Source organism: Chinchilla lanigera, unplaced genomic scaffold, assembly GCF_000276665.1.
Source record: "Chinchilla lanigera isolate Chin_1 unplaced genomic scaffold, ChiLan1.0 scaffold00043, whole genome shotgun sequence".
NCBI lineage: Eukaryota > Metazoa > Chordata > Mammalia > Rodentia > Chinchillidae > Chinchilla > Chinchilla lanigera.
The window spans coordinates 6,655,763-6,679,774 of record NW_004955444.1 but is presented as its reverse complement, the minus strand read 5'-3'; the positions used below and the strand labels follow the sequence as shown (position 1 = coordinate 6,679,774).

At 39.9% G+C, this 24,012-nt stretch overlaps 1 protein-coding gene across 9 annotated transcripts in view; it reads right to left on the bottom strand.

Annotated features, from left to right (window-relative positions):
• Stau2 (staufen double-stranded RNA binding protein 2) overlaps positions 1–24,012 on the bottom strand; it is a 238,823-nt gene that overhangs the window by 97,358 nt on the left and 117,453 nt on the right. For 5 of the 9 annotated variants that reach the window (XM_013518156.1, XM_013518160.1, XM_013518159.1 and 2 more), the window contains 2 exons: positions 8,685–8,989; positions 7,976–8,023 (listed from right to left, as the gene is read on the bottom strand). In XM_013518156.1, the coding sequence (XP_013373610.1) occupies positions 7,976–8,023; positions 8,685–8,989 (353 nt within the window). Of the gene's footprint in view, positions 1–6,308; positions 6,384–7,975; positions 8,024–8,684; positions 8,990–24,012 lie in introns of those variants that run through there. The other 4 variants (XR_001235505.1, XM_013518158.1, XM_013518163.1 and 1 more) reach the window with 2 other exon arrangements.

Below are 24,012 nucleotides of genomic sequence, written 5' to 3'. Positions count from 1 at the left end.
CAAAGACCCCAGTACTGAAGGCTGGTCTCCAGCTGGTGTGCTATTGGACGATGGAGCCTTTTGAAGGCAGGGGTACTGCAAAGACGCTAGGTCACTGGGGACTACTTCTGCAGTGGGTAAATGCAGTATGGAGGTGAACAGACCTCCTCCACCACATGCTCCCGCCATACGTACCGGGTTGGCACAGGCCCAAAGCAACAGGGCCAAGACCATGCAGTGAAACTTCTCAAACAATGGGCCAAAGAAATCTTTCCTCTTTACGAATGGATTATATTAGGTATCCTGTGAGAGTGGCAGAAAGTTAATATGTTTTCTTAATTAGTAAAATAAAAGTCACTGTAAAATGTGGTGCCGTCTGCCTCTGATATGGAAAAAAAGATGCAGGAAAAAAAAGTATTTCTGGCCTAAAAGCCTGGAATCCTACAATATCTAAAGAATCAAGAAAAAGACGAGTTAGTTACCTACTTAAGTTAGTATTTTAAGAGAGAAAAAAATGAAATATAGAGCTATGCTCAAGAAGCAAGGTAATGATGACCAAGAAAAATTAATACATTCTACTGGAATTACAAAGCTCAGAGGAAATACACTGCTGCTTACGTTGCAAGCCCAAACTGGTAGCAAATACCACTGACATTACTTTCTAGATATTTCAATTTCTACCCTGGGGTATTACTACCAAATTTCAACTTTCTCCTCTATCATTTAGTTTACTTATTAATTTATTCTGACACAGGGTTTTGCTACATAGTTTGGGCTGTCCTTGAACTCACTATGTAGCCAAGGCTGGCCTTAAACTTGCAGTTATCCACTTGCCTCAGCCTCCCAAATGCTGGAATAACAGGCATGTGCCGCCACACCTTATGCTCTATCATTTATTTTATTATAAAAAGTTTTCACTGAAGCTACTCTAAAAGGAAGTAGTAACCATCTAAATGCTAACTCTATTAGCTTCTTTTTTGCAGCATTTGACATTAGCAGGTGAAGAAGAAACGAAGTGAGATTACTGACCCAGAAGTCTAGAGAAGAACAAGTTTAAGAGAGAAAGCAAAGTTTAGAGTTTGAGTCCAGACAGGGCATATATCTCAAAAAATAAAACTCAAAAGTATTCAGAATAACAGAACCTAGAGTCTCTATAATGTACTATTCAAAGAAGTAGAATATAATCTGAAATTACCTGACCTAGAATAAACAGGAAAAAGTGATCATACTCAAGTGAAAAGGTGGATAAGAGACCCAAACTCAATAGCCTCAGCTGCTCAAATTAGCAGAACAGGTGTTTACTGCACCTAGACTAACTATACAGAGGGAAAGTAAAGGAAAATATGTCTGCAATGAATAAATAGATAGGAAATCCCATCAGAGAAATAGAAGCTACTAAAAAGAACAATACGGAAACTCAAAAAATAGAAAACACACCATCCAAAGTTGAAGTCAGTGAACTTCCTGGTCATTAAAAAGGATTCAATCTTATGTTCGGGGGGCGGCAGGGGGAGAACAGTCTCAGCAATCAGGAACAATATTAAAGATGCATGGAAATCAAGTCTCAGAAGGAGAGGTGAGAAAAAAGGAATGGAAAATTTATCAAGCCTAAAATGATGAATCTACAAGCCAAGGAAAATAAGAACTGTAAAAAATCGTAACAAGTTAGAAAAAGGCACAGAATGGATTCTTCCTCACAGCCTCTAGAAAGAACCAACCATGCTGACACTGACTTTAGACTTCTGGACTCCAAAACTGAGGAAATATATGTATTTTTTTGTTCAAGGCACTGTCCTCTTATATAGTCAACTATGCAGTGGACATCTTTATAGATTTTTCATGTTTTGAATTATTTTCTTGGGATGGATGCAAAGATTACAAGTTGGTAATTAGTGGGTCAATTCAATGGACACTTTAAAAAATCAGTAGACTATAGACTCTACCCAAATCCTGGCTGACTGCTGAACTTCACCTATACAAAGGGAGAACTTAAAAAGCCAAATGTGAAAGTAGGCAGAAATTGGTGAGAACTGGTTGAGACATGACATGTTTGCTTCTTTGTGTACTGAGTGCAGTCCCCAATCTGCACACAGCTCAAATGATAGAAAGTTAAAGTTTTACTATGTTGAAAAATCAGTGACCATGAGGCTAACAGATTAGAAATTTAGAAGACAAATGCTGATGCTAGGACACACAAACAGAGTGCATCCCCAAGTATGAGAATAAAGTAGTCAGGAATCACACAATTAAGAGAATAAACTAGTTCAAATTACTGGTTTGCAGTTGTATTATGCAAGCACAGAAGAGACCATAAGGGCAAAAGTTACAGTTGGAGGATGAAAGAATTGAGTGGAAATATCACAAGGAATAGCACCAAGGGGAATTTTGTAGTTTTAGTCTAAGCAACCTGACTACTAGATCAAAACAAAAAGACAACCTTCAAAAGAAAAGATGACCCATAGTTGCTACATATTATCCATGATGTCTATTTTTCAAACAAAAGTTAAAGATAATGCAAAAACCAAAATAAAACAAAACAAGAAAAAGAAAGGAAAGGAAAGTAGGAATCACACAATTAAGGCAGTCAACAGAAACTGACTCCTACAGAGCCCATGTTTGACGTAGCTGACAAAAACTTCAAAGCAGCTATTACAAAGATGTTCAAAGAATGAAAGGAAAGTAAGACCTTAATAACCATACAGATAGGAAATCTTAACAGAAATAAATATTTTAAAATCCAAATGTAAATGTCAGATATGGAAAACAGTGTAACTGAAATTAAAATTACTATATGGGATCAAAAGAAAATTGGAGAATACAAGGGAAGAATCAGTAAGCTTCAAAACAGTTCAATAGAAATGACATAGTCCTACAGATTAAAGAATAAATAAACAGATCTCTGGATCAGTATCAAACAGACTCAACATATGTCTGGCTGGAATTCTATATAGGGAGGAAAGAAAAAATTTGGAAAAAGAAACAGTAGCCAAAAGCTTTCTAAGATTGGTTAAAACTAACTTAAAATTTTATAAAGCTGAGTCCTGAGCATTATTAAAAATACTCCTAAATGTAGCAGAGTCAAACCAGTAAAAACCAAAGATAAACAGCTATCTTGATAGCAGCTAGAGAAAAATGTAAGCCATTACATTCATGGTGCCGAAAGCACTTAGCTACAGCTATCCTGTAAGGAAAAATGGTGCTCACTTTGGGAGGACACATACGGAAACAGAAGACATGAGCTCCAACTCTCACACCATCCACAAAAACGAACTTTAAATATTAAATATGTCTTAGCACTAAACATTAAAGCTAACACTATAAAATGTCTATAAGAAAACGTAAGTAAATATATTTGAGACCTAAGATCTCTTAGATAAGAGCAAACTGGAATAAACCATAGGGGAAAATGGAAAAATTTTACTTCATCAAAACGGAAAGTTTCTGCATTTCAAAAAGCCACATTAAAACAGTAAAAAGACAAGTCAGTGGCCGGGAGATAGTATCTGTAATGCATACAACTTCTTTTCATGATATGAAGAATTCTTATGAAATTAGGAATAAGGAAAAAATCACAGAAGCTGAGTAAAAGATGGACACTCCACAAAGATTAATAATAACCATAGTAAGCAAATGAAAAGCTCACTTGCTTCATCGCTGATGAATACAAACTAAAATTATCAAAGACATACCACTGTAATCTCAACAGAATGACCACAGTAGTACATGGAACCTCATACATTGCTGGTAGGGATATAATGATACGGTACACAGAAAAATAATCTGTTTATTTTCAATATAAAATTTTATGTGCACTTACCATATGACCCAGCAATTCCACTCCAATGTGTTTTTGCAAGAGAACTGGAAACATGTCTGCATAAAATTGTGCATAGCGATGTTCAAAAATAGCTTTATATGTAATAGTACCCAACTGAAAACAACCCAAATGCCCATTAACAGGTAAACAAATTGTGGTATATGTGCATACAGACTGGTACTCAGCAATAAAAAGGAACAACATTGAGTCACAAAAATGTAAATGAATCTGGAAAATGTACTTAGTAAAGGAAGTCAGACACCAAACTGTACATACTGTAAGATTCCATTTACATGAAATTCCTGAAAAGGCTTTAGTGCCGGAAAGAATATTATGGTTGTCTAGAGCCAGGGAAGGTGAGGAAAATCAGCTGCAAAGAGGCACAAAGACATTTTTTTTACAGTAGTGGAAACAGTCTCATCTTGCTTACAGTGGTAATTAACATGGTAGTATACATTTTAAAAATGCATGAAACTGTACAACTAAAATTGAGTGTTTTATTGTATGTAAGTTATACCTCAAAGTTAACTGAAAGATTTAAAAAGTTTAGTTACCTTTAACACAAAGGTGGGCATAAGTCATTTTTGTACTTCTCATCATTAACGTCATAGTTATTTCCTGGCAATGGCTACCTTAGAAGCTTAATACCATTTGACACTCAATCAGACGTGACTTCCTGCCTTTCCACCTGCCAGCCTCCACCTCTGTTACCATTCTAACGTTAGTCCCAGGAAAGCAGGACCCTTGACTGCCCTCATGCAGTGTCCTCAGTGCCAAGAAGTATGCCTGGCTGGTGGTAGGTGCTCAGTACAGAATTTGAAGTCGTGAGTGAATGAGTCTCTTACGTGTTAGCATTCACTGTGACACTCCACTAGACCTTTGTCCACTCTCCCCGGCCAGCCTTATCTACTTCTACGGCTCCAATTGTGCCTACATCACGATGACTCTCAGATCTGTGCCGAGTCCTCCCTGCTGATCACCAGACTCATTTCAAGTGTTTTTTGGACAACTTCACTTCAGTGTCCTACAGACAACACTCATTCTGCAGACTTAGAATGGAACTCACAAACCTTCCGTAAGCTTATTAATCTCACCTACTGTAAAACTGCTTAAAATACCTCACACTCATACTACTTCATTTATTCCTGTACACTATTTCTATGTGGAAGGATACATGTACATAAATGATTTCTTTCTCCGTATTTCCCTATTGGCAAATCTATATCTATATCTATCTATATACATTTAAATGGATACTCTATTCTTTAAAAAAAAGTCACAGTCTCTTTGATGGTAAGTGTATGGGTCACAAACATCAAGTACACGGAAGATGGGATAAAGGAAGAAGGCTGCTATCAGGTTTCAGGGAGCCCAGTCACACATAACTCCCACTCTGAACCCCTACGTCAGCGTAATCTACACTGAGGTCACGCTGTTTAGAATAAGTATGTAAAGGAAATCTGTAGCTACAAAAGCCTGCTGGAATCATATTAAACTTCACAGAAGGAGAACTACTGTTGAAATGTACTAAGTAGGAATTATATTTGAAAGCAAAGTTTTAAATTTAAGTAGACATTCTCATCTTGCTGGAAATGCCACCCCTACCTAGAACAATAATGAACTTAGGAGGCTGAAGCAGGAGGACTGCTGCGAGTTCAAGGTCAGCCTGGGCTATATATTGAGTTCAAAGCCAGCTAGAACTACACTGTAAGGCCTTGTCAAAAAAAAAAAAAAAATCCTTCAGTAAAACTTTTTTATTTTGGAAAACTAATATGGCTTAACTAAAATACCAAGGGTTTCTTTGCATTATTTAGTGAAAAAAATCCTAGTTTGTCACATTGTAAACTGAAGATTCTCAAATCACCCCAGTGGATGATGATCACAAGAAAGATACAGAATAGCAAAGTAAAATTAAATATAGATAGAAAAGATAGCTCATGTTCATTTTCAATTAAATAATGACATTTAAATAAAGGAACTGTTTATACTTCTACATTTCTAATATGATTGGTATGGAAAAGCATAAAAGATATAAAACAATAAGGTAAAGTCGCTGCCTGGCAAGTGCAAGGTCATGAGTTCGGTTCCCGGTACCGGAGAAAAACCAAAAAAAAAAAAAAAAAAAAAAAAGGTAAAGTGCTGTACAACATAAAACAAAGCCTACCTTCAACTCAAATGCACAGCATTAAAAATATGCTTGCCATAATTTTCTTTAAAACTTCAAAAAAAAAATATGACAGAGATTCAGAAGACTTCCTTCTAAAATGATAAAAATCTTTAGGTGAGTCCAAGCAAGGATAAAAGCATGAAAAGTATAAGTCTTTAGTCACTTTCTGTTCTGTGAAATCAACTTTGCATAATATTTTTACTTATCTTGCAGATTTAAATAAAAGGATCTGAACTTAATGCCTATAATCTAATGTGCAAATTACCCTTCTGTAATTTAAAATTTTCAATTGAAGACTATAATAAAAAAATTAAAAGTTAAAACAACTTTGTTTTCCACATACTCACATATTTTTCCTTGTCAATACAATATAGCTGTCACATACAATAGCTCGGTGAGGCTTAAATCAAATTGTAATGCCTGAAGGAAGGCCAAAGAAGGGTTTACACAATACTCAATAAGCAATAATATCTGTTCAGTGTGCAATAAAATAAAAAGATACTAACCTAAAAACAAAGAAAGAGAATTTATTGTTTTTAAATTCCAGAAATAAAAGTAACAGAATGCATATAATCTGTAACAAGCTGATCCTCTACACTACAGTCCAGTTAAGACATATAAGAAATAGCAACAATCTATGTTTTCTACCAGGTACACATACCCGAGAAAGCTACCTAGAAAGAAACACTCTTTAAAACTCTTAACCGCAGAGCCTTGTACTGACGTTAGGAAGGTGAGTTGTGCATGTGACAGACGCTGAGCCACTTCCCAGAGATTCTGTGCACTTCCTAGCTGTGGATTGTGATCCATCAGCAACACAGTATTTTGCATCAATGCCAGCTCATTCAACCAAGGAAGCACAGTAATGTTTTAAAACCATCTGTTTATAATCACCAGTACGTGAAAATCTCAGTACACAGACATGGAAATATTTAACTTAGCCATAAATAAAAGTGTATGATCTCAGTATATGCTTTTAAAAGAGGTCTGGGTGGTCAGTTCAATAATGGGGGAAGCAGACTACCTCTCGGGTGAAGTGAAGATATACTTAAATTACGTTTGTTGTCACTCATTGCCAAGAACAAACAAAATGAATTTTAAAAATTAAATGTTTTCTGGCAGCAAAATTACACCTTCTGTAATACATCCAAGCAAAAATCAATTCAGAGGTTGAATGTGATTTGTGCTTTGTTTCTATAAAAATGCAGTATTACTCTGATATTTCTAAACAATTAGATTTGCAAATAAGCAGGGATTTTCTTTTCATTAGAGTTTATTTCTAATTCATCCTATGCAGATTACATGTAGAACTAAATATTACTTAATTTCAACTATAAATCAACATCTTTGTTAAAACAGTGATTTATTGTGATTCTTTAGATAACAAAAACAAATTCTAAAATTATAACTTCAAGTTAAGCATTTAAAATTTCAGTTGACAGCCAATAATTGGTAACAGCTTCTTTTATATTAATAGTCCAATTAAAAACACTAATAACTACCTGGCAATAGATTTGAAAGGATCTAAAAGGTTCAATGAAGGAAAAAAACAAAACCAAACATGCAAAATACCCCCCAAACACATGATCTTCTCATTTTATAATCTAAACTTGTAAAATGTTTATAAATACATGATCATTCTACACAGTACAGGTCATCTAGGGCATCTCTAAAGGAAATTACAGTTTTTGGTCTTACGGAATGAGACTAGGGTGGGAAAGAGGCTGGCGACAGTGCGGGCTGGCAGCAGCATCTGACTACACAGGAGCAAGCTCAGTTCCTTCAGTCAGGCTGGTGACTGCAGTTCATACATGGCTTTCAAGGCAACTAAGAAATCAGGACACATGTATTTCCCTCTACTAGAATTAACAATTCTTTTAAAAGCTCTGAAAAACCCACACAGGAGTACTGGTTTGTTTTTCTCCCCCAAAGGGAACAAAGCATAAATGAAGGGGGGTTTCCATTCCGAACTTCACTTACACAAGTTAAACCGTAAGATGGTTATAGACTACTTCATGAAACAGAGTTGCTGGAATCATCGCAGGCAGGTGGTACTCCACCTGGATGGTTCAAAACAGGATCCAATGAAACAAATACATACTATGCCTCAAATACCTAGAAAGCATTTCATCACTGTTCAAATACCATGTTGCACCTTAAGGGTGTGCCTGAATCATTATCAGCAACAGAACACCAAATTCAAAACTGCGGTGAGAGTAAAATCATTAGAGAAACTTTAATGTAAGAGAGGGAGAAAATGAGTGTGAATACTGACGCCAAATGTCTGGAGGCAGAAGACAGGGCGAGGGAACAGACGCACCCGATCAAGATCCACTGCACGACGGGAGAAAGGAGGGACGGGGGAGACAGGGAGGAAGAAAGAGAGAGGGGGTGGAGGGGGAGCGAGGGAGGGAGGCAAGGAGGAAGAAAGAGAGAGAGAGGGAGGGAGGGAAGGAGGAGGGAGGGGGAGAGAGAGAGACAGAGACAGAGCGTATGAATGCATGAATATGAATGAGTGGAGAGCCAGGCAGCAGCAGAATTACTAGACAGAAAAACGAAGCATGTACATACGGCTCTCTTTTTGTTGTGTTATTCTTTGTGTTCCTAAATAACTTACAGTGTAAGTGGCATACAGCCACACTAGCAGGCAAGGATGAGCTTTCCAATGAATAGATGAAGGATCTGGGGCTAATGTTTTTTCTTTTTGCTATTAATTCATACCTGAAAGCCTTGAATCCTTGCTAAATATTCCAGTTGTTTTGAAGGTTGTACTGGAGAACAAGGGGGAGTAGGAGAACTTCCTTTTAAACCTATGGCTTCAGCTGTAGTTGTTCCATTCATAAGGAGTTCCCTGGCAATTGTAGCTGAGCTATTCGATGTGGGAGATATACTGAAGAAAGAGCTTGAAGGTTGGTTCATATCTTTGGGTGACAAATAGCCTAGAGCAGTGCCAGAGATTACTTTGTGGCGGCTGGCTTCCATCTCTTGATAAACATCAGGAGACAGATGAAGAATTCCTTTCGGAGCTATAAATAAAATGAAGGAACACTGTTAATATACTTTAAGTAACTGAAACAGAAGCATGTTGCAGTATTATTAACTCAATGGCTTCCTTTAGTCTGGTAACTGAGAACCGTGCCGATCAATCGCTGTCCTTTTATCTGTAAAGAACTGCAGCTTCCATTTAGAAGTGAATCACGTATGTTTCAATATCTTTAGAATCAGAACTTCTGAAACTCCACAGAAGCGATTTCAGGGAGGCTTGTGTATGTCGGGATGCTGTGGAGGGGCAAGGGAAATCGGGGTGTGAACGTCCAATGCGGAAGGGGGCTGGGCACGTGAGCGTCTTCACCCTACAGCTAGCACCTTGTATCTCCTAAAAGAGAGGAGCATGCCACAGTGGGTGTGGCAGCTGAGGCACAGAAAGTAAAACAAGGCAGCACCAGTGCACACCCCTTCAGACGCACAGACCTACATACCCAGTGACCCACTGGTCCTCTTCTCTCCAGACAGACATCCTGCAGGCTTCAAAAACTGCAGAAATCATCAGGACATCTTCTTCCCCAGATTACCAGTGTCCCTATCTTGCTGAACTCACTTTGACACCACCACCTAGCTGCTTATCACCCAAGCTACACTCCTGGCAGCCATCTCTGACTCACCCATGAACAAGTCGTCTTCATGTCCTATCCAACCTTCTACAATTTGCCCTTCCCTGTCTCGAGCATTTATTCGGCCAGTCCACAGTGCTCAAAGGGGTGAGGTGGAGCCCTGTCGTCAGTTGGTGGAGTTTTAAACAGATTAGAGAAGCAATTTACTTGGACTATCATTTGTGTCAAAGCAGTTTCCAGCCACTTTTCACAATGGTTATGCAAATGTCTTCTGATCAGATAACAACAGCTCTCAAATCATACTGAATTTAAAAGTACTGCTAAGTCATCCTTTGTGGAGAATGTGCTCCGAGACACACAACTTAATTCCTTTGTTGTTCTCTTGCTCCTGACTGGCCTTCTGACGCCAGCACCCTACATTCTGCACCAGCGGCTGCTGAAACAGGCACGGAAAGGTTTCACTGCTACTAGTCTCCGTTTTGTGAAATGTGTTGGATACCGTGGTCCCCAAGTTAATGGGTTCTGTGATAAACAGATTTTGAGAATAATGCAACCCCCCATATCCCTTTGAGGGGATTAAACATGTACATTAATATGGTAAAGAATTTAAGAAGCCCAGAAAAACAGCATATTCAACTTGGTTTAACCAGAATTTCCCATGTTTTATGTCCAAGCATTTCCCAAAATGTTTATTAGCAGCTAACCCATTCTCTGCCTGATTTCCAATGGCCTTTCATTTGCTTCATCATGTATGCTGCTGCATCTAACAAAATTTTCAGTTCAGTTATTGTACTCTTTATTTCTATGATTTCCACTTTGGATTTTTGGTTGTTTTGTTTTGTTTTTGGCTATTCTGAGACAGGGTCTCATTACGTAGTCCAAGCTGGCCTCAAATTCACTATGTAGCCCAGGTTAGCCTCAAACTTGTGGTGATTCTCCTGCCTTGGCCTCCCAAGTGCTGGGATTACAGGCATGTTTGATGTTTTTAAAGTCTGAAGTTCTCTTCGGTTGGGATTCGCATTGATTCATGAATTATTCTCCTGACTCCAGTGACTATCTTTAAGAAGGTTATTTTGAATTCTCTGTTAGGTAAAAATCACGTATCTCCACTTCATTAAGGGTCAGTTTCTGGAGATTTATCTAATTTTCTTACATGGAAAATATTTGTGTTTCTTTACTTTCCTTGATTCTCTGTGTTGGTATCTGTATGTTACACAAAACAGCCATTCTCTTCCTGTCTTCACAGCCTGGCCTCATACTAGAAAATACTCTCAACCTGCCTGGCCATGGGTTCCCGGTACCTCTCAAACCTTTGTATTAGTCTAACTGGCTTTCTTTGTTCTTGGTTCCCAGATGACCACAGTATGCCAGCTGCATCAGGATTCTTAGACAAGCGGGAGTGAAGCCAGTCCTTTAGGTGCCCCGGAGAGAAATGGAGTCGCTGAACTCACACTGCACCTTTGCTCCCCAGGAAGAAGCTGGGTGCTGGAGTTTTTTTAACTGTTTGCGCTATCCTAGAAGGGTCATGGTGACCAAAAATCATCTCCTTTCTCTCTGGTGGCAGATGGCTGGAGTATATCACGCCTCACCCAAACTCTGAGACAGGCTAAACAGCAGCCGATCCTCCGCACAGCGCTCAGAAGAGTGGGGTGGTTGGATGCATGATACAGCTCTTTCCCTTCCAGGTAGAAGCTGCGGCTGTGGGGGCCATCTTGACTGTACGGTACTGTTCCAAGAGGCTGGGATTATGGTGTAAAAACTATCAAATTTCTCTACCAGTTTTGGCTGGTTTCATGCTCACCTGGGGTGCAGAGGCCTCAACTAGTTTCTGGATTCTTCACAAAGGGAATATACTTATGAAATGTCAAACTGCTACGTTCTTGGGGGTAAAGAGGAACCAGCTTTGTATTACCAAGGCTGGACTACTCTCTTACCTGAAAGTCTTTCACTGGTTCCCCACCTGACACTGCAGAAGCCAAACTCCTTAGGATGAGACAGGAAGCCCTCAGTAATAACACCTCCTATTTACCTCTCTACCCTCACCTACCAAGTTCCTTATGAAGATCCTACGTCATAGGTATCCAGTCATACAGATACAATCCAACTTTTTTTCATATTCTGCGCTGATCCTAACACACCTTTATTTCTATTACTCAAACATACTCCCTCCCTCCCTCTCTCTCCAACATGTACATCTTTCCCCTTTCTCTGTCACTCTTCTAGTTCAGTTCTCACTGCTGTCTTCTAGACACTGTGCCAGTCAACAAGGCCCTCTCTTCAAGTCATGCTGAGCCTATTAGGACAGGAAAATGAAAAGATAAAGCAATGTAATAGACGCCTCACTAGAAATAGCCTCGGAGCGCAATGAGAGTGGGCAGGAGGAATGCTACTGGAGGCGCTCAGGAAAGGCCTGCTGGAGATGACACTGAGGAAATCTCAAGGGGGCGAAGGAGGAAGCGAACTGTAGGTGGACGGACAGCGTGGGTAAGGGCAGGGACTGTGTGCTCCAAGAAACTTCAAGTAGTTCCTTATCACTAGCACCTGAAGAGGGAGCTGGGAACTGCAAAAGGTGAAAGCAGAGGTAGCAGAGACTAAGTCCCAGGCGCACTTTATCCGGATGGTATTAAAGCATTACACATTTAGTCTTTTTAAAAAGTTTAACTAAAGTATATTACTTTCATTAAAGCTTAAAGTAGTGTATCAGTCCTATTTTGTATATTCTTTTTATACCTTTGTATTAGTTTTCAAATAGCAAGTAGCACTTACTAACAGTAGCAAATATCAGTTTTTTATAATCATAAAGAAATTTCAAAAGAAACATATGAACTGGAAAAAACAGATAAATCTTACCAACCTGAGGAAATTATATTTCATTTTTTATAATCATTTTAAATACGATTATAAAAAATCATTTAAAAATCATTTTAGATATGATTTTAGTCCATTTTTAGTTATGCACCTTTTAGTTGTCAGTTGTTTAGTTGAAAACAACTTACAACACAGGAACATCATACAAACCCTATTGTTCTCAAACATACTTTGCTATCAACTTTGAAAACACAATATTATATGGACTATTTCTTTTGGCAGTTTCAGACAGCTGGAGGTACAGCCGGACTTGCCTGCCTAGAAATGTGTGAGGCCCCGGGCTCCACCCACAGGGAGGTGGGGGGGAGAATGGGCGGGGGCAGAGAAAGGGAGGGAAAGACAGGGAGGGAGAGAGGAAGGGGAGGGAGGGACAAACATCCTCCAAATAAGCTGCACCAACTTTACACTCCCAGAAATCTATGGACGTGCTGCTACCTATTTTGGTATTGGATATTATAATTTAAAATACCGCTCTAATTAATAAAAAGTGACAGGAAAAGGTAAGTGACTTCCTGGGAATGGGAGTGGCAGGAGTGACAGACTGCAAAAGGGCGCGAGGCATTACAGCACAGGGTAAGAACTCCCAGAGTTCAGGTTCCCGTATCACACAGCTCTTCTTCACGAATAAAGATTCCTTTTACAGAGCTTAACAGAACAGTCATAGAAACTGCAAACACACGTGCACTTAGGAGGCCTGCAGTCAACTTCTAACAATTTTTAACGGGAATATCATTCACAGTGTTCAGATCAGTCATGATTCATTTTGGATTTTTCAGCTGGAAATTTAAATTGCTTTTCAATAGTGTAAGGACCTAAAAGTAGAATCAAAAAATAATTTAGGGTAAGAATATTTAAAGACCTTTAACTTACTTTCCCCACTAAGTCTCCCAAAGAGACTATACCAATGCATATTTCCATTAGGAAGGCACTGATTTTTCCACTTCTGTCAGAAGAGATTTCAGTTATTTGATACAGTCACTGCCACTCTCCAAGAATTCACTGTCGCTGTAATTTACTTTCACCGATCACTGCTGGGATAACCTTCTTGTTGTGCGACCACCTTAGGTCTGTGCCTTCTCTGACCTCAGTTCTGCTCATGGACCGTGATTAAGTATTGCTCTCTCCTGCTTCAGCTTGTTTACGTGCTACCTGGAGAGGTCCCGATCCCACTGTCCCACCACCCATCTCCTGTTACACAGCTGCCTCTCATGCTCCATGCGATGGTAAGCATGGTACACAGCTACACTGCAGGTTCAACCCCAGCACTGTTCTAGCACCTTACTCGCATTCTCTCATTTAATTCCCGCAATGACCCTATTAAACGGGCACTGCTACTTCCCTGTATTAGAGGGGGAAGAAAACCACGAAGCATACAGACTAGGTAACTTATCGAAGGTCATATGAATACGTAGCAATGCTAGAAATTTAGGCAGTCTGTCTCTAGAATCGGGTACTTCACCACTGAAGTAAATAGCAGACAGAGGACTGAACGGACAGAGGACTAAATGTAATGTCCAGCCAGCTCCAAACGGCTAAGGTTTAAAAGTCTGCACAGTTTCCCCGGCTCTGGCCACTTGACTTTTTAGCTTTCTGAGAACAAGGGAATTTCTGATGGCACTGTGGACCTCATGGCAGGGACCCTGTTCTTTGTCACAAGAGCTTGAGGCCCAGCATCAGATGACCCACGAAGCAGCCCAGGGAGCCACAGGGCCATGCTGCTGGAGTAAGAAACAGAGTCCATTGTGGGCTCGGCCTTCCGCTGGGAGGCTAATGGGAGCTACAGAACTCTGCCTGTCTTGCTATTCCTGTTGTCAGGATCCAGCGGAATGGGCGACAGTGATGCGACCTCCCAAGTCATTTCTACGTAGCTCACTGCCAAACTCGTCTAGATGAGGCTGCTGGCTCCCTAGTTCTACCTCTTTTTTTTAAAGCCAATACACACCATCTATAAAGTAAAAAAATGAATAATGCAAACCTGAGGAAAATTGTATGAAAATTAAAGTTAAAAAAGAAAACAATGCCTAAGAGGAATACAATGAAAAATATCAAACAGGAACTGATTTTTTTTAGAAGTTTCTTTTTAAGGTCAATTTCAAAAGCATTTTAGAAGGTAAAGACAAAAAGAAACACCAACAGTAAACAAGGAGCCCTTGCTGGACAAATGAATAAAGTGATGTACTTTAATGTGTTCAAAAGCGTAACGCATCAGGGTTATGAACATTAACCTCGTTCTTGCCCTTGAGAGTTTAATGAAAGCACCGACTTGTGAATGTGTATGTTGTACCGGTCCTGTTTTTCTATGTGTAACATGATATATGTAAAATTATTAATTTAGTGGACTGTTATGAGTAACATTTACTAAGAAAGAACTTTTCAGTAAGATATTCAAGTCTTTTGGCAGTACTATGAGGGAGAAGTGCTTAGCCCAGCCCTGACCCCCAAAAGGCAAAACCTTGGATAGAGATCTGGCGGGATGCCATGATGGAGCACCCGAAATACCCTAAAGACACAATCTTTGTGTGACATAGGAGTACAATGTGAAAAAAATGACAAATTATAAATTTTCCTTTAAGAACTAAAATCAACAGTAACAGCAATAAAAATGATTTTGACAAAAATTTCAAAGATTAATTTGTAACACGCTGGGAAGTATCTTTGGAAAGTTTATTCTACTACATATGTGTATGCAAGCTTAGCCAGAGAAAGGGAGTCTTCAAGCCAGGGCTGAAATACTATTTCTCCTTTGAAAGATAAAAATGAGAAGTATATAATGACAAACAATAAGAATCTAGACTGGTAAATAAATCCACCCTTAATCTTTATCTGGATCTTACATTAGTGCACTGATTTATACTTCTGCCTGGAATTTTCCTTAATAAAAATAATGAAGTGCAAATAAATGATGTCAATCAAAGAAAGTCTGGCACAGGGGTTTTGAAGAGGGAGGCCTCTGGAGGTCAAACTCCTATTTGTCCTGCTTCCACAATAAACTGTTTCTATCCACACAGAAAGTGGGAAGGAGCAATACAAGCCTTTTGGATAGCAGAGTTGATGGATGCCCCCAGCCCTTTGCCCAACATGCCCTACTTGTTCAGATATACCATCTCTGATATCTGAAATATCCCGTATGGCAAGAAAGGAATCAAAGCAGGAGCCCTCTTCTGTTTCCTGGACAGAAGGTTTGCTGGACAGCGTATAATGGGGACCAACAGCAGCTGGAACATTTCAGTACAGGAAATAAAGTCCTGGACTCTTGTGGCCACAGCCTTTAAGGTTTGCTATTCTCATGTATAGTTTTCAGAAATAACACCAACTTTCACTAACAAAGCAGTAAGTACTGCTTGCCAGAAAGAAACAACCCCTCACCCCAACTTTATACAGAGAAATCTTCCAACAGGTTGGACTGGACTTGATTCTTCCTTTAATACTTTATAGACTAGGAGATAATACATGGCAAACAACTGTTAACATTATTTATCATAACCAAGTACTGTAAGTCCAAGCATCTGAAAAGCTACAGTTGCCTTCATCATATATACCAAGCAGTTCAGAGATGAAAGCAGCAATGGTGGAGAACGTCCTGATGACGTTTACTACAGTACATCCAGTTTACACGTAAGTATCAAAACTTTCTCCCATAGGGAAGGGTGAATAGTACCACAGCCCATAGCCCATAGCCCATGGTGAATAGTACCATAAAGGAGGGAAATGTTTCTGCTGATCTTTGGCTTCAAGGATTAATACCAGATTTGGATCTCCATTAGTTAGATAATTCGTAAGGAATCTTGTAAAAGTTGTAAATGACAAAAGCTTCTTACCATCCTCTGCAGGTATCCACACATATTTCAATGCTGGGACATTTCAGAGCTCTCCAACTACCTAAACTGTATGTGAGTACTATCCAAAGAATCCTTATTACTGGTTTTTGTAGTTCAGATTGTGTATAGTGCCCTAAGTATGATGGTATCACCCACAGCAATATAGAGATAGTCAACTGGAAGAAGATCCCAACTATAAACCAAGTCTTGGTGTGTATTCCAACCTTCAGTTTCTGTAATCACACACTCACACACACACACACACACACACCTGAACCACAACGAACACCAGATAGATGACCACAGCTAAAGGTTGAATCCACTGTCTCCATTTCCTCCAGCTACATGTGCAAGGTGTGGCTTCTCCTACATCAACTCCAAACAGAAAGGAAAAAGCTAGAAGATTGTAACACAGATCCCTTTTCTCTGGTTGTTTTGTCAACTCCCATACTGCAGAGAGCTGTTGGGTGACTTCACCAACAGTTGCACCTTCATCTTCTTGGCTAGTGTTGGGCTTTCTGCCGCTGTAACTCTGGGTGCTCAGGGTGCTACCACAGAGCACTGCAGGCAGCATCCTTTCTTTCCCACAGTGCACCTACCCAGTTCTTCCATGGCAAAACCCCAGGGAGGCCGCTGCCCTCCCCAGGGGATTAGTCAGAGATTCACCACGGCCCATGGTATACACTGAGACAGGCCTTAGAAACCCAGTGCAGCCCACTGGTGCCCCTTATTCGCTCTCGTCTTCAGGGAGCAAGCTTCCTTCTTCCTGAGCTCACAGGTATTTCTTTGCAGGCCTTTGCTGATATACGGGGCCCCAGGATTTCCTCACTGACACACATGAGCGATCCCCTGTGGCAGAACCCAAGGTCAGACCGGGACCGTCAAGTCCTTCAGATCAGAAAGGAAGGAGCAAAATTATACCTGTTTGCAGATCACATGACTTTACTTATAGACAATACTAAAGAATCCTAAAGAAACTACCTCTAAGCTACCAAGTTTTCCAAGGTTGCCCGATGCAAGATCAACATGCAATGATCAGGTACATTTCTGTCAACTAGCAATGAGCCATCTAAAAATGAAATTTAAAAACTGTTCCACTTATAATAGCATTAAAAAGAATGAATACTTACAAGTTTAGGGCTTGTAAACTGAAAACTACAAATGTCATTGATCTAAATAGATAGAAGGAGAACCCCTATTCATGGAGAATTGATAATGCTGTGATAGCAATACTCCTCAAAATGATCAACAGATTCAAATGACAAAGTGATAATAAAATTCATATGGAATTGCAAGGAACCCCAAATAGCCAAAACATTTCTGAAAAAGAACAAATTGGAAGAATTATACATTCTAATTTCAAAACTTATTATGAAGATATGGTAATCAAAACAGTGTGTGCACTTCTCAAGTGAAGTATAAACAGCAAATACATAGAAAAAATTTCAACATCATTGGTTATTTGAGAGATGCAAATTAAAACAACACTGAGATTCCATCTCACCCCAGAAAGATTGGCTATTATCAAGAAATCAACCAATAAGAAATGCTGGTGGGGTATGGGGGAAAAGGAACCCTTCTCCACTCTTGGTGTGAGTGTAGACTGGTACAGCCACTGTGGAAATCAGTGTGGAGATTCCTCAAAAAGCTAGGATTAAGGGTCCCATTCAACCCAGTTATTCCCCTTCTTGGTATCTTCCAGAAAGAATTAAAAGCATCATTCCACAGCGGTATATGCACACTTATATTTACAGCAGCACAGCTTATAATAGCCAAATCTTGGAAACATCCCAATAACCCATCAACTGGTGAATGGATAAAGAAAATGTGGGTTTTTTATACAATGGAGTACTACTCGGCCATAAAGGATAAACGTGAGACTTTTCAGTAAATGGGTGCACCTGCAGACCACACTCTTTAAGTGAAATAAATTGGACACACATGGGTAAGTACCACATTGTTTCTCTGGTGTGAGAAACCAAAAGTGTAAACAAGGACCAAAATGTGTAAGAGATACTGTGAAACAGGAAGAAAATGTTCAAATGGGGAGAGGAACAGGGGGCGGGGGAGGGTAGTTTTTAAAAAGGACAAAAGAAGGAAAAATGCAAACAAAGCTTTTGTAAATGGGGAGGGGAGGAGTGGTTGAAGGGAGTAGGGAAATGGGGGAAAACAGAATCAAGACATATGATGTACAGCAGGAACAAACTATTTATGATGAATGTGATCATTACGTATACTGATATTTTACTATATTTTGTACCAATAAACTTAAATTTTTAAAAAACTTCCTAAAATCTAAAAAAAAAGTGTGTATAAGGAAAATACTTAAGAGAGCTGTAAGGGAGGAAGAGAGACACACACACACAAGGGAGACATAGTTCTCATATTTCAATTACACTGCAAAGCAACATCACTAGGTGGATACACTATAATAAACACACAGTTCCCCCACACACATACACCCGAGCAGTCTTTCCCCTTTCCAAGGTTTTGCTGTCCACAGCTGGCCAAGAGTGGTCCCCAAATACTGAAAGGAAAATTCCAGAAATCCATCGTCAGTTTTAAACTGCACACCATGCTAAGGAGCATACTGAAATCCTGAGCCAGCTGCTCTGTCTCATAAATCACCCTTCGCCCAGCGTATCTATACCATGTCTATTCCCCGCCTCAGTCACTCAGTAGCCATTTGGTTATTAGTATCACTTGTGTTCAAATATTTTACCTAATAATGGCCCCAAAGCTCAATAGTAGCCATACAAAGGAAGGACCACAGAATAAAATATGGAAGAACTGATTAGTACTTTGAGGCAACTGCAGGGCACATAGAAAAAACATTACAGCATCACTCACACACACACTTCATTGTTCTTCTTGGAATGTATCTCCTGAGGATAAGGAGAAATCATTATAGAGTACATCACCTAACGCAACCACTCAAGGGGCTTTATAAGAAGAAAAATTTAAAAACATTCTAATCATCTAAATGAAATTTTAAATACTGGTGACATAAACCATGAGAAGACAGAAAAAAGAAAATAAACAGAACAAATAGAAAAAATATAAAATGGCATACTTAAGTTCTATCAATAATTACACTAAATGTAAGTGACCTAACCATACCAATTAAAAGGAGATTGGGCAGTGTGGATTAAAACTGACCCAACTATATGCTTTCTCAAAGAAATTCATGCCATGTATTATAATACAGGCAAGCTGAAAATGAAAGGATGGGGAAAATAGATATACTATGCAAACATTAATGAAAAGAAAGCAAAAAGTTATCCTTCCAAAAGATAAAATCTGGGGCTGGGGATTTAGCTCAGCAGCACAGCGCCTGCTTGGCAAGCGCAAGGTCGCAAGTGCAATTCCCAGTACTGGAAAAAAAAAAAAAAAAGATAAGATCCATAGACCTCCTCCCTAACAACCATAACTGGCAAAAATTAAAATTTTACAGTCTCTGGAAATTGTCCTAAGGAAATTAGCAAATGAGAAAATATCTCCTATGTAATAAAGAATTTGGTTGGATTTCTGTCCCCAGTTCCTGGGAGGTAGCTCCTAACTCCTTATATTTCCTAAGTGATAAAACTGCCTTTGTTATTCCCATTGGTGCCTCATGTACTACACAAGATTTTATGCTAATCAGTTGACTTATAGTGGGCCTCTAGATAATATTTATTAGTGGGATTACTTAGGATGGGGACTTTCCATGTCAGAAGTACCAAGCATACAATTAAGAGCATTTGAGCTTCAAGCTACATGCTGTCAGCCTGTCTTCAAGGGCTTGAGACTGACATCAATTTTGTGGCCAATGATTCAATCATGTCAACATATTGAAATCCCAATAAAAACTAGACAATTCTAGAAGTTCAAGTAGTTTCCCTGGTTGGCGTTACTGAAGTTAAATCCCTGGTGTACACAGCCAAGAAGTTGGAAGATCCTTCCTCCACGAAAACTATCATGCCACTCATATAACAAAGGCTCTACATAGGAGGAGAAAGCAGAGAACACCTGAGTACTGATATCCCTCTCTCAACTTCTTCATAGGAGGGCGGTACCATGTCAGAAAAAAAAAAAAAAAAAAAAAAAAAAAGCCAAGAATATTAGGGAATACTTCCTCTACCCAACACCCTGGTCTCAAGGGATTCACCCCAAGACCAGTGGGCATCGGTTTCAATTTTCCACTCTGGGGCAGTGACACAGAAATTTTGCACTTGGGAGAGGTAGTCTGTAAGAACAGAGAGCTCCAAAAAGAAAATGACTTTATTTGATGTGGAATGTGGGAAACTCAAGCCTAATAGCAGTGTTGAAAACAACAGAGACTTCGGTAGTAAGCAGTTCATATGTGTGAGGTAGTTTTATAAAAGCAGCAAGCTTCACCATAAAGCAACTGGTCAGAATGAACCAGAGAGAGAACTAAAAAGAGTACTTTTGGTGTCAGAACAAACACAAAGACTGACCTCAAAAGCAACCCTGCACCGTGGCCCAATTTTAATCAGGGAACAATTTAGGTCTCACAAAAACAACACAACAATCAGTCAACAATTAGTGGAGCCTAGCAGCTACACCTGAGACTAGCAGAAGCCCAAAACACAGCAAAGAACAGAGACAGGAAAAGAGCCCTACTAGCTCCACTGTCACCCCAGGTGACCATCCACATGCTCAAGAAGATGTCCGCTGCAGAGCAACATTACAACACAGCCGCACTGGAAATCATTTGATATCCTTCAACAGGTTAGACTACCCTATATTACAGAATATTTCTAATATGAGAAACTTCTCTCTCACGTAAAGAAGAGCGGGGCGTGCACGCAATGTTCTGGACTTCCAGAGGGCTGCCCTGGGGACTGGTTTTCGTCTCATTTCACTTGGAGTGCTGACCGAACCAGCATACTCTGAGTACCTGTAGGCTGCTGACGAAGACAAAGAGCAGCGGCCGATTTGCTGTGGCTGGCACAGCCCAACATGATCAAGACAAGGCACACAACATGAGGCTTCTCCAGGAGGAGGGGAGAGGAGTGAGACGCGCGCTGAGCACACCCACTCCGCAGTGCTGTCTGAGGGACTCGCGCCTATCCTGAGTCAGAGTGCTGATGAGGAGTGAGAGTGCTTTGGACAGAGCTGGCTACTGAGCATGGGGGCCTGCAGGATAAAACCATAAAATGTACAATGCTGCGAACAGCAAGGGAGTAAGAGACTACAAACCCCTAAAAAATAAACTGACAAACCTCTCTAAGAAACTACACGCAGGCCCAGAGAAGTCACAATCTCCTAACAATCTCCTAACAGAGGTTTCGCAGCCCCCCAGAATCTTATCCAGGATGCGCTTTCCCCTGTAGGAGTTGCTCCATAAAGACTGGGAAAGGTGGCTACTTTTTCAAACACAGGCTCACAGCGTGAAGTTACGAAACACGTAAAGAACTGGGGAATGTGGCTTCAAGAAATGGAAGTATATGATCTTTGACAAGGGTGGCAAGGCTACAAAAGGGAAAGGATGGTCTCTCAACAACTGGTTCTGGGAAAACTCGTATCTGCATGCAAAAGAATGATCTTACACCATACACCATACTCAGAAGTTAACTTGAATGTATTAAAAAGCAAACATATGACCCGAAATGATAAACCTTCTACAACAAATACAGAAAAAAGACTTCATGACACCAGCCGTGGCAGTTTCTCGGGAGTGATGCCAAGAGCACATGTAACAAGAATAGAATAGACCAGGGGAATTAGAGGAGAAGGTTCTGTATAGCGAAGAAAAGAACATAACGAATATGCAACCTCCAGAATGAGAAAAACTATTTGTATTCCAAATATATGAAAAGGGGTTCATCTCCAAAATATATACGGAACTCCTACCAATCAACAGAAGAACCAACTAAAGCAATTTAAAACAAGGCAAAGGCTGTGAGCAGACATTCTCCAAGTAAGATGTAAAAATGGCCACCAAGTGCATGAAAAGGTGCTCAGCACCAGTAGCCACAAGGAACTACAAATCAAAACCACACCATCAGCTGCTGTCCTGTTGCAGGGACATGATACCCAACACCAACGACACCCAAAAGAATTAACTAAGGGAGGAGAGGGTTATTCTGGTTCATGATTACGGTCCACAAAGAGCAGGCTCCAAGGCAAAAGCCAGAATGCAGAGGGGCACAGCAGAGGAAAAGATGCTCAACCCACGGCAGCCAGCAAAATGAGGAGGGGGCAGAGACACCCCCTTCCAGGTCATGCCCCACTCCTTTTTTTTTCCTTTCTGAGACAGGGTCTCGCTATGTACTTCAGGCTTGTCTTGAGCTCACTTTGTAGCCCAGGCTGGTCTCGAACTTGCAACGACCCTCCTGCCTCAACCTCCGAAGTGCTGGGATTACAGGCGTGCACCACCCACACTAGGCCTCTACTCCTAACAGCAAACTCAGCTACTGAATCCACGGATAAGCAAGCACCCCAAGGTCCAATCACCTTCCACACAAATGAGACCTTGGGGTACATTTTAGATTTAAACTGACACAATGTGAAATCACCACAGTCTATTGAGATGACTATTACTATAACAAATACCAGAAAATACAAGTGTTGACAAGGACATCGAGTAATTTTAACAATAATGCAAAATGGCACAGTAGATAAAAGAAAAGAGTCCTAAGTATGAAAAGGTTGGAGAATGTCTATACAGAAAACAGTATACAGGTTCCTCAAAAAGTTAAAAATGCAACTACCCTAAGATCCTACAGTTCCACCTTTGAATATTTACCAAATTAACAGAAAACAAAAGCTAAAAAAGATTATCTGTACTCCTATGTTCATTGTATGAACTCCTAAGTTCCATAGTCAAGAGGTAGAAACAACTAAATGTCCATCAATGGATGAAAGGAAAAGAGTTTATCAAGGTAGAGAGCCACTCAGCCATTAAAAAAAAAAAAAGAAAGAAAGAAATCCTGTTGTTATGGTTGAAGCTCAAGGACATTATGTTAACTAAAATAAGCTAGTCACAGGAGGCTAAACATCGCACGATTTCACTTAGAGCAGGTGGCTGAATCACAAAATTCATAGAAACAGAAAACAGAATAGTGTTTGCCAGGAGCTAGAAGGAGGGCAAAACGGGAAACTGCTGAATGGACACAGTTTCGGTCACACAGACAGAAAGCTGTGGAGAAGCACCCCACCACACTGTGCTTGGTTAGCAATGCTTAACAACGGGGTTCAGCACACTGCACTGAAGAGGTTAGATGTTCTGCATTCGATACTGACAAAAAGTAAAGACAACAAGAATGGAGTAGTAACTGCTCTAGACTAAGGCCCAGCTATCTATCTGGCTGCGCGCTGGGGGCCACAGAAAGTCTCTTTATCCTACATTTTTTCACCTGTAAAATGAGTTAGACTGGAGGAACTTGAAAATTTCTTTACTCTAATAGTCTATGAATCTCTTAAGACAAACCAGAAAAACCTGGAATGAAGGAATACACTTCAATAACATCATCCATAAAAGCCTACTGAACGTGTCTTAAAATGGGCTATTACTAAAGAAAAAAAATCCAGTAATGCAGATGTCTATTCCACTGATGTAATAATAGTTAAAACAAACATTTCACATAGTTTCTCAGCCACTTGGTGTTTTCATATGATCCGCCCAAATATCAATGTTGTATCTGAAACAATGGTTTGGACATTTTCCATGTTATAAAACACCCTAAGTGGGAAGAGGGAGAGAGGGAGAGAAGGGGGAGAGACAGACAGGGAGAGAGGGAGGAAGGG